The following is an 11,620-nucleotide window of genomic DNA, read 5'->3' as shown; positions in this document are numbered from 1 at the left end:
TCCATACTGATTTTACAGAGATGATTTTTACCTTTTTCTTTAATTAAAAGCCTTCTTTTTTAAGAACCAGATTGATTTCTCCTTGTTTTAAGATCCAAGGGGGTTTGGATCTGTATTCACCAGGAGTTGGTGAAAGGAGGGTGGAGGAAGGAGGGGGGATGGTTAATTTCTCCTTGTTTTAAGATCCAAGGGGGTTTGGATCTGTGTTCACCAGGGAATTGGTGAAAGGTTTCTCAAGGCTTCCCAGGGAGGGAATTCTTGTGATGGTGGCAGCGGACCAAAGCTAAGCTGGTAGATAAGCTTAGAAGTTTTCATGCAGGCCCCTACATTTGAACCCTAAAGTTCAAAGTGGGGATCCAGCCTTGACAGGAATATTCCAAGCTCTTTAAGGTTTTGTGGTCGAAAAGGGTGGCAGAAGTAGTGGAAGCGTGAGCTACTTCTGCTCTGGTATGTCTTAACTGCCATCATTGGAACCTCCCAGTCAGTTCCTGCCTTTATCAGGATGCAAAGGCTCCACAGTAACCAATCTTAAAATAAAAATAAAAAAAAAGGGGGAGGGGGGAATGCCTCAAATTGGAACAAAGGAACATCAAAAGTGGAAGATAAAACACCACATCGAAAGAATCCTCTCCAACCTCTGAAGTGAGTTGATGGCTGGGAAAGAATGCAAAAGAAGTTGCTCTGTCATGAATTGAACTCTGATGTGCTCTTCTAGCTTCAAGCCAGTCAGATCATAGAAATGTAAAATATGATCAGCAGAATAGACACAATCTTTCTATTGACATCATTACTTAAGGAATTAGTGTCAAATTAAATACAAAGTTGAAGGGACCTTCTTATGTTTAATGCTGTTTAAGTTAAACCCCAAAGACCTTGGAACATTGAGTGTAAAGAGAAGAGCTTGGAAGTGGAATGCAGGAGTAGGGGAAAAATATTCGGAGGACAACAGTTTAATTTGAGGCGGCATTACATCATACCATCTTGGATAGGAATTCGAAGAGTTGTGGCATCACCTTATCCTTGTATAACTTGGTATAAAATGGATTGGTTACTAGAGCTTGAAGTTAACTAACTCTGAGCTGTAATCACTGCATCTAGGAAAACAACCTTCCACGTAAGCAATTTGATCTCAGAGTTACCAAGTTGCTCATAAGGAACTTTCATTGCCTATGATAGGATCACACTTATAAGCCATGACATGCAGGGATTTTATTGGAGATAATTTTAATTGTCAAGTCCCAAATGAACCTGACAAAAAGGCGCTGCAGTGATCCTGGTCTGCCTTTAGATAGCATGATCTAGGCTAAAGTGAACCCACTTAGAGTTGTTCTTCAAGTTACAGCCAAAGGTGAAGAAAGTAGTAAATGTTTTTTGTACTGGAGTCCAGGTGGACTTGATTGCATTACAGTCATACCTTTCCCACTTAATCATAAGTTCTTCTGGTAAATGGTTTGCAAACGGTGAAGAGGTCTTGAGTCACCTTGCTTGGAAACAACATTTCTACAGAGCTTTACTCTGCAAGTAGCCAGACTGTTAAGAAAGTTTTTAGGTTGTGATGTTGCAAGTGATCATTTTGGGCTAGACTCCCAGACAGATGGCATCAGCATTAGCCAACTGCAGTAGAAGAACTAAGAACAAACGTTAGCCAGGACATTCAAATTGCCTAGACATCAGAATATCAGACTATCTCCTCGATTTCACAATGATCTTTTGCTACCAGAAGTACTAGTAGAAAGGGATTCCAGGATTCTTTCTCCGTAGGAGAAGGAAGAAGTGGCTTTTGCTAGCATGGTCTCTCCTCAGTGCCTTATTCAACAGTGGTCACAAGAAGACAGCCTGACGTTCTCCACTGGAAGAAAATCTGAACTACCATTATCTGACCTCTTGACCACTTGTTGTAATAAACTACAGGTAAATTTAGTCTATGTGCAGACATCTTGTCTTCCTGCTAAGTGCTGACCAAAAATGTCTAGTCTTCTCTTATCTGTTCGTATTTTTCTGTATACAATACAAAGGTTGTATTTGGAGAAACTGATCTGACAAATGTCAGATCTTTTCAAATCAGCTGAGAATTTATGTTGTAACACTAACATCTTCATGTAAGAAAGGGATTAAATAATGTTGGTTTTGTAACTTGCATTTTTTCTTGCACACGTAGTAAATAAAATTAAGGGTTCAGCCTGACTGTGGTAAAGAACCCTAAAGTATAGGGTTGGTTCTGAGGTGCAAAAGTAACATCTAAATTCTGTAATATGTGACAGCCTCTTGTAATTTACCATTGATATGAAAGCTGGATTTCCAAATAGAGCTTTTCCTTCTGCATTACCTCTGTATGTGGCATTAGTGAGACCACTCCTGGGATACAGTGTCTAGTTTTGGTGTTCACACTTCAAAAAGGATGTTGACAATGTGGAAAGGTTTTAGAAAAGAACTACAAGAATGATTTGATATCTAGAAAATATGCCTTACAGAGAGTGACTAAAGAAGCCCCATCTATTTAGTTTATCTAAGAGAAGGTTAAGAGCTAATTTGATCATGGTTTACAAGTATATATGTGGGGAAGAGATCTGATAGTAGATTTTTTTTTTTTTTTTTAACATTGCTGAAAAAGGAATAATAAGATCCAATGTTTGGAAGTTAAAGCAAGACAAATTTAGATTAGAAAGAAGGAACACTTTTAACAGTCTGCTTAACCACTGGAACAATTTACCTGGGAATGAGTTGGATTCTCAATCGCTTTCAGTCATGAAGTCAAGACTGGATATCTTTGTAAAATATATTCTGTAGTTCAAACAGAAGTTAGGGGCTTCATGAAGAAATTATTGGATGCTGCTCTTTTGTCTGCATTATGCAGGAGGTCAGATTAGATGACCACATTCCCTTCTGGCTTTAAAATCTGTTCATTTTCCTCTGTAGTAAGGAAGGGGCCCAAGGCAATGCAGCATGTCTGTCAATTGCTTTGCCTTTCTAAAGAAACCTCCCATGTTCCCTAAGGAGGTACTCCCTGGCACAGGGTAAATAATCAAGATTCTTCTGTGCCTCCTGGTTTCACTGGGAGCCCTGCACGTGTCTATCTTCAAGGCAAAAGTTCTTACTATTTTGTTGGTGTCAGAGATCACCCATAATGCTGACCAGGGCTGTGCATTTGCTGTTACCTGTAGAGAGAGGACTTGATTAAGGGAGAAAGGTTGTTTCACAGCTCTTTTGGCCATGAAGGCCTGTGCTCAGCCTTGGTCCTAAACGGTTTGAAATGGCATAAGGTGTTTCTTGATCAGCTGGACTTTCTTGAGTTTTGATTCCTCAGTCACCAGAGGGAGAGTGCTTTTCTGGTAACCATCCTGGCTTTAGGAAAAGCAACAAAACCTCCTGTGTGATGGCTGAATGTGACTGTGGAGACATGATTTTTCTGAGATCTAGAGGGAGAGGTCTGGGGGGATATTGGAGCAAATATGTATGGTCTCCATCTTTAGTTTTGACTTTGAATAATTTTTGAGCCTTTTAATGTCTAAAATTACTGTGATGACACTAGAATATTTCAGTATCAAGTAGAGGGTAGACTAAGCTCCCTTTCACTTCTCTTCCTTTGGGACTAGTTTTCCTCAATTTGTAGAGGATTCTTAGTGTACTAAAATGAGCACTATAAAAACACCTCAAGATAAATGTTGAATATCTTCTTTCATTGGGGAACACGTGTGTGTGTGTGTGTGTTGGATAAGATGGCAGAATTGATTGCAAGGTGGCATATAAAAGCAAAAGGAGTTTAACAAGAAAAAAAAAGAAAAGGGGAAAAAAAAGACAATTTTAAGGCCCAGAAAGGACTCAAGGCAGATATAGAAAAGGTAATTTTTATGGCAAATTAGGAGATCCGAGGGGAAACTATATCTGCAGACAGAATAGGACTGAGGATCACCTGAATTCTTGGAGGAAGAAAAAAAAAATCACTGGATTCTAAGATGGGTGAAACCATATAGTATCCTAGTTACTGATTGGAGGGTCTTGCCTCTAGGTCTGCACAATAGAGGGCAATCCAGAAAAAGAATAGTGGACTTGGTAATGAAAGAAGAAGTAGTAAGTATATAAAGATTGTCATGTTTCCTAGTCAGGCATAAGCTATCCCGTTCTTTCCTTACCAGCACACTAAGTATTTGCTATTCCTTATTTTACTAAGACCTGGCAAGAATCATTTTTATATGAATCCACTATTTTAAGTTTTCCCCTCATTTGAGATACTCTGGGACAACTTTATCCAGTCAGCAGATGGAGTTAGTACTACTGTCTTGTATATCATCCCACATGTTTCAGAGGTTTGCTTACTCCCATTTGAGCAGTTTCACAAATGAGAGATGTAGGAGGCTTTCTAACGGAATGTGAGGCAACATAAGCATCATGATATATCTATGTCAGGTGATCATGCTGGCAGACCAGCAGACAACCAATTTTAGCGGAACTTTTCTCCCTGACTTGTGAGAGATGCTCAGACAGATCTCTGAAGGAAACACATGCTAGGGGAAGTGTACCACAAGCTCAGGACCTTCACTACAAAAAATAGGATGGCTGCTTCTGAGAGAAGTGATTTTTGCTAGCCCTCCCTTTTTTCAGGGCTCTGCCTCCTGCTTTTCTCCAGCCAATCAGTTGGCTAAGTCTAGAGCCCTTTGCAGAAACCCTACAAAAATGTATTGCTCATGACATGTGTAGAGGATATTCATTCTCAGGCTTTCCTGGAGCTCTCACTAGTGACTAATGGACAGAGCAGGAGACTGGGAGTCAGAGATTCTGTTCCTGTGCTATACCACCGAATGTGTGGATTTTGGTTAGATGCGTCTCAGCACCTGTTTTGTATCTAAAATTGGGATATACATATTCACTTCTGTGTGTCTTCTATCAGATAAATTCAAAGTACTTTAGTACAATGTATTGTCCGCTCAGGGAGACATAGTAATACGATGCATGCTCCTTGCCTTCTCAAAATCTGTTGAGGGGTATTTCCATTGTGTCGTGGGACGGTTTCTGGATCTTTTCCCTATGTTTTCCCACACCTATACTTTTATCAAGAATCTCAACTTTTGTAAATCACGTATGGAGTATGAGGTCCCTCTAAAGAGTTTTTTTAATTTACTTAAATCATCTTGAGCCTGGAATAGTTGTCAACAGAGATGTAGATGCGAGATGGTGGGGCAAGATTATTCATTGACCACCTGCATTCATCTCGCCATACAGACATGTAAACCATGGTCCCTGCTCTGAATGTCTTACAATTTCTAAGAAATAGTATATAGATAAAAAAGGGGAGGGGATTGGTATAAGACTCTGAAGGCATCGTGTAAATTGAGTTGTATCAGGTAGTTTTCTTGTCAGTTCTGGATGTTGTGATTAAAATTTTTGATTTTTCTTTATCTGTTCTATTTTTTGCATACTAAATTGCTTTATCTCTAATGTTGAATATGGGAGGGCTTGTACGAAAGAATTGCGGAAAAGATGAGGACAAGAATTTTCAATAGTAGAGGAAAGATGGGGAAAAGAAGCAGAGTTGGATGGTGAGTCAGGTGCAAGGAGGCACAGTCAATAGGAAAGTTCAGTTCTTGGAGCAAAATATACTGAATAGTGAGGTGGAGTTTTGCATGAATTAATTTTCTATTTACAGAGTCTTTTGGGTGGTAATCCACTAGCAGGAAAGGAAGGCTTTCATGGAGAGGGAAGACTGTAATGCTTCCAGTGCATGGGCTCTGGAGAAGGCTAGAGCTAGCTGGGGAACAAAATGTCAGAAACTAACTCAGGGCACAGCCCCAACACACAACCCCTTTTTGACATTCCAACAGTGCTAGAATAGTCTTTGATCTCTAGTGGTCTCTCATGGGATAAAAGAACTATCCACTATTGTTATAAACAGAGGAATATCTGGAGTACTGGAATGTGGGAAGCATCCAATCTTTTTTTTCTGAATAGGGAGAAGTCTTTCTTGCTCAGATGGTCATCAAGCTGATGGGGGAAACCCAATTGCTTGGCAAATAGTCTTAACTGATTTTAGACTTCTCAGCATATACCTTCAATGTACCATGCCATGGTGTTCAGTTGAAGGAATTGCTCTGTAAATCTATTTGTGTTTGTGGATGTCAAATTCTCATTTTGCAGGTGTTTTGTTTAGGCACCCTTGAAATCTTATGGATCTTTGTACATGCTCTCACTTTTCTTTATTAAACATCTTGATGGTATTTTTTTTGTGGTGAAAAGAGGAATATAACTGGGTAGTGTCAGAAGGTAAATGCTTTCTTTATACATGCTTACCCTACAGTGAACACAGTGGGGCACTTTGCTATCTTAGTAACTTGTTTTTAGTCCTGTTACATTCTTTCATATATAAATACTCCTTGGGGCATTCAGCACCAAAAAAATCAACATTATGCAAATGTAATTTGTCAAAATAACACCACTTAATCACTCTAGTTTCAATTATTTTGATAATTTATTTAAAAATGTCTGTCAGCAAGTATGTCTGTAACAATACAGACACACACAAAAATTCCCCCAGGAGTAGAGATTTAAAGAAACCCCTATGACAACCCAGTTCCTGTTTATCTGCCCCCTTCCACCGCCTCCCCCTAAGAGGCCAGCTTGGGGGGGGGGCAGACACCCACAATCCCTCCCCCCCCCAGAGCGCACCTGCGGAGCTCCTCCCAGCCAATACACCTGCACCCCATCCCCTCCCACAGCCAGCCACGGCTCCCCCCCTTTCCCAGACACCCATTCTCCCCGCTCCCCTCCCTCCCCCCAGAGCCTAGGGATCCAGAGGGAGAAACAGCCTGATGCTTGGTCCCAGGCTTTTATGGTCTTTCCTGTGCCCTCTCCTTCCCTCAGGGCATGTTGGAAACTGCAGCTGCCAGGAACCCTCTAGCTCCTTCTCCCTCCCCGCAGCAGTGTCTTGTATGTGCAAACTGGGCTCTGCTGAGTCCAGTGGAACCTAGTGGTGCCTAGCAGCACTGCAGCTCATTTCTGTGGGGGAAAGGAAATTCTGCACGCACAATGTTAATTTCTGCAAAATTCTGCATTGTGCAGTGGTGCAGAATTCCCTTAGGAGTAATGTACAGTATGGGGTAAACTATCCCCTCTTCCAGTGGCTTAGTATGACAACAGAGTAGCAGCAATTCCAGCCTATTGGACAACTCCTCGAGTTTCTGGTGTACAGAAACAAATTTAAGAATGTATCCCAAAATGTTTTTTTTTTTTTTTTTTTTTTTTTAATATATATCTGGTGAAGTGTTTTCTTTTAAGTGTTTGCGAGACTTTACTGTGAAATCTTCAGGTTTTCCTGAAGATTGTATAAATACACAGCTTTATAAACACAGGTGCTACCCAAGAATTCATTTTGCCAATAGTCTGGAAGATAGCAATGTTCCAAAGGTTGTTAAGTTGGTTGTAGTGGAATATTGTCATGTTGCTAGAGACTTGAAGCGGGATCTGAAAAGTTGCATCATGTTTTAAAATCAATTCTAACATTTTTTGAGAGGCCTACATGTTTAAAAATGCTGCTCTGAGTGTTACCGTACCTGACTGATTTAGGGGCCTGTCTCATTTTCAAAAGGAATTTAGGCAATTAGGAGCCAAAATCTGATTGACCATCACTGAGAGTCAGGCTCCATTTTGAAAATGAGATTAGGCTTCTAAAGCAGGTGTTACAGCGCTGAGCGCAACAATGCCTAAGTAACTTAAAATTTGGGAGCTAAACAATGGTAGATTATCTTTCTAGAATAAATTGCCTAACATTTTGGCCCAGAATTTAATGTACTACATCATCACACACTCAGTAGCAAATGTATTCTGAAGAATGCTTATGTGTTTGGGTTTTAATATTGATCTCACCATATTTGAATAACTTAAAAAAAAGAAAATCAATCTTATTCTAGCTTCCACACACAGAGCTGTACATGTGTACAGTTGACCGTGGATGATGTGCAGTCACCGCTTAGTTAAGTGTGGAATCTACAATAAGTATTACTGTTTTCTTTCCTTTCTTTTTTCATAGGTAGAGAGGTTGATATTAAAACCAAACACATAAGTATAATCAGGAGGACATTTCTTAACAGAATATGCAACTTCAAAGGTATGTAAAGATTGGGGTGTAAACCAAAAGACTTCCCTTTAGTTATCTTTCCTTCTATAATGTAATTATCTTCCTAAATTTAAATACCTTTTTCTTTCTAAACTGTTAGCTGTAAATTAGTACATTTCCTGTTTACGCCATTACAATAGGAAAATTTGCAGTTTTTAAACTTGAAAAGCAAAACAAAACTAGTTGTAAAGGGGCAGTATTTCAGTACATTGTTAATAGGATGTGGAGTTTTTAATGGCCGATTCAGCTGTACCTTGGGTTGATGATAAAACTCTTGATGGCTGTTAAATGACGTGAAATAAATTTGTGATGTTCACCAGTTGCATTGTGGGCACTTTTCATTGCTACTCACATTGCACCTGGTTTGTTAAGAATGACGGTAATTTAAATCTTCCTTTGGTTAATTTCCTCACCTCCTACACATCTCCCAACCTGCCCTCCTCCTTGCTGTGCTGTTTTCCAAGCTGCCTCTTTACATTTAGATTTCCTACCCTTTGTTATGAGCCAGATAATCACTTCTTCATCAAAATGTTTTTCCTCCTGAGTTTGCCTCTTCTGCAAACCCCATACTCCAAAAAATATATACCAGAATACATATGTGCATAAAAAGTGATTATGTACACTGCTTTGATATTTGATCTGATTTCTTGTTGGAACAGTATTGACTAATTTATGTTGTAGGTTTCTGGGGCCAGGACTGTCTTGCTTTCTTTTGGATTAATATGACATTCAGTAAAAAGTCTTGAGTAAATTGAGTTTCTGTCATCCAATACAATTTTTGTTAAAAAAAATAAAATAAATGTAAAGGAAGTTTGTATTACTTTCAGTAAATGTTTTTAGGGATGAGGGCCAAACAACTGTTCATATTTAAACACTTCCTTTTATACTTTCAGTGTTTAATTTTCTGTTAGGTGTCACAGTCCATAGTTTCTGTGAAGTATGATAAACATTTGTGTACTGCATTAAATGCATTACTGCATTGAGTACAGGTTTAGATTAATAACTTAATTCTGTTTAATTTACTTTTTTTCTTTTCTTTTTTTTTTTTTTTTGGCATAGGAAATGTATGAGGTTGCAAAGAAGCTTTGTTCCTTTTGTGAAGGTCTGGTCCATGATGAACATCTTCAACACCAAGGCTGGGCTGCCATAATGGCCAATTTGGAAGATTGCACATATTCTTATCAAAAGCTGCTTTTCAAGTTTGAAAATGCATATTCAAACTATCTGCAGTCCATAGATGATATTAAGCTGAAACTCACACAGTAGGTTTGCTGTTAGACTCTTCAATAAGAAAGTGCTCCACACAATCACTGCATTTAAAAATAAGTTTTTATGATTTTATATTTCCACAATTAATTCTTAGTAAACCAGTAGAAGTTCTGAATTCTGTACATTTGTACTACTTTTGTTGTATTTGGTATCATACAGTAGGTAACTTAATACATTAGAACATTCATTCCCTATAGCTTTCTTAAAAGCTTACTCCTGGGGGAATTCTGCACCAAAAAATTAAAAATTCTGCAACAAAAAATTGTCTACCTTAAACTTTTTGTAAGATTAGTTTCTTGATAGATGTTTTGTTTGTCCTTTATTTTAAAGCTTGGGGACAGCTGTTTCTATAATGTCCAAGATCCCGCTGCTGGAGTGCCTAACCAGACATAGTTACAGAGAGTGTTTAGGAAGATTGGATTCTTCTGTTGGGCATGGAGGGGCAGAAAGTGAAGAAACTGAAGATGAGAAGTCTGCTGAACTGGTGCTTTCTTCTGATATACCTAGAGTGCACAATAAATCACTTTTAGCCTCATTTTGCAAGTCTGTGGAACATTCAGCCCTGGACAGCACAGATCCTGGAAATGTCAAAGAAAATAGGGAATCCAGTCAAAACACTACTGTTGAGAACAGTAAAACTTCAGAAGAGCTTAATGAGAGTGATCTGCCTTCCTTCAATGTCTCTCTGTTGGACTGGATAAATGTTCAAGATAGACCTAATGATGTGGAATCATTAGTCAGAAAATGTTTTGATTCTATGAGCAGAGTAAGTTCATACTTAAAAAAGATGTCTTAATGAAATAACAGGAATTTCCCATTTAATCTTTCTGTTTGGTTTCCAGATGCTGCTGCTGCTGTTGAAGTAAATGTTGAACTGACTTTAATTGTTTTAACTTTGTTTCTCCTGCAACTTTCTGCATTTGAAACAAAGGAGAAAATGGAGAAGAAAAAATTAGAGGGCTGCTTAGTTTGAAAATTTGGCCATCCTTAGATTTGTTATAATTTCATGAGAATAGTTGTCCAAAACATTTTATTTAAAAAAAAAAAAAAAAAAAAAAAAAAAAGCATTTATGTTTGTGTCTAGCATGGTAACACATTTTTGTTTTCTTCGCTAACTTTGTGATGTTACTTACCCAACAAAATATACCCAAACCTGTGTGAAATTGAGGATGTTCCTGGTCTCACAGATGTATAACATAATTTCTGTTAAACAAAAAAGATTAAATCCTCTATCATGTTAAAAACACAAGAAAAAAAATTGAGCTCATTAAATGGGTTTTGACATTTGTACCAGCAGATGGATATAGATATGTTCTCAGAGTAGCTTATATCTAGCTGGGTGTTCCATTTCTGTCTCCAATAGAGAAGCACCATGCTCTGAGTAGTTTTTAAATGGTTGTTTGTTAGTGACTTTCTTATCTTTTTCTTGATTTTAACTAGTGATCTTTGTAGCCTATTAAAAACCTCTTCCTCATGAATCCTTTCTCATTTCTTACTTACTAGTTGTAATATGTAATTCTTAGTTTAAAACAGATTTTTAAAATTTTATATTTTATTTTGGGATCTTAGTTTTGCGTTCATTATGGTTGTGCAACTCCAGTAAAATGCTCCCTGTGAACCAACACAGCAAAAGTCATGAGGAGGAGTGAGGGGCACTCTGTGAGTAGGTGTTCCCTGTGTGAGTTTGTGCACTTGATATTTGAGCCAGCTTCAAGGAGTACAGGCTAAAGACTCTCTAAATAGAAGCTTATGTCCCAGCTAGCTACAACTATTTTCATATCATTTGGTCTGGTCACTGCAAAGGAACCAGCTTTCTCCCAACCTGTAATTGCAGAGACCAACCCAGCTGCTAAATTACCCAGTTTTCCCTTGATAACAACAATGCAGTTATGGAAGTGATGGTATATAAGTGAAGATTTGACATATTTTAGATTTAATTAGAATTCCTAAATTTTATTTGCAATGAACTTAAGTTGTTGCACCCCTTCCTGTTTGTTTGTTTGTTTGGCTTTTTTAGAAAATCTGATACCTTTTCAGAATGATTCTAAGGCTTCCGTGATCAGTATTAGCTTTGTGATTTGATCATACTTAAAGAGAGGATATGTGCCAGGCATATTATACGCTATTTAAAAAAAAATAGCTTGTCATATGAAAAAGTCTCTGATCAAAAAGAGGGAGTCTGCAATCAGTTCAGACATTTTCCACCTGTCCACCTTGCCTGGCCAATATCATTGGAAACAGGTTCCA

At 38.3% G+C, this 11,620-nt stretch overlaps 1 protein-coding gene across 1 annotated transcript in view; it reads left to right on the top strand.

Moving 5' to 3' along the window:
- The window catches only part of RB1CC1 (RB1 inducible coiled-coil 1), a 163,297-nt gene that overhangs the window by 53,678 nt on the left and 97,999 nt on the right, over positions 1-11,620 (top strand). Inside the window, exons 6-7 of the mRNA XM_029914331.1 lie at positions 9,164-9,366; positions 9,704-10,139. Coding sequence (XP_029770191.1) covers positions 9,164-9,366; positions 9,704-10,139 — 639 coding nt within the window. The remainder of the gene's footprint in view (positions 1-9,163; positions 9,367-9,703; positions 10,140-11,620) is intronic.

This window comes from Terrapene carolina, unplaced genomic scaffold, assembly GCF_002925995.2.
Source record: "Terrapene carolina triunguis isolate 2854851 unplaced genomic scaffold, T_m_triunguis-2.0 Scaffold58, whole genome shotgun sequence".
NCBI lineage: Eukaryota > Metazoa > Chordata > Testudines > Emydidae > Terrapene > Terrapene triunguis.
Note: the sequence above shows the minus strand (reverse complement) of the source record. Positions and strands in the feature narration are given on the sequence as shown.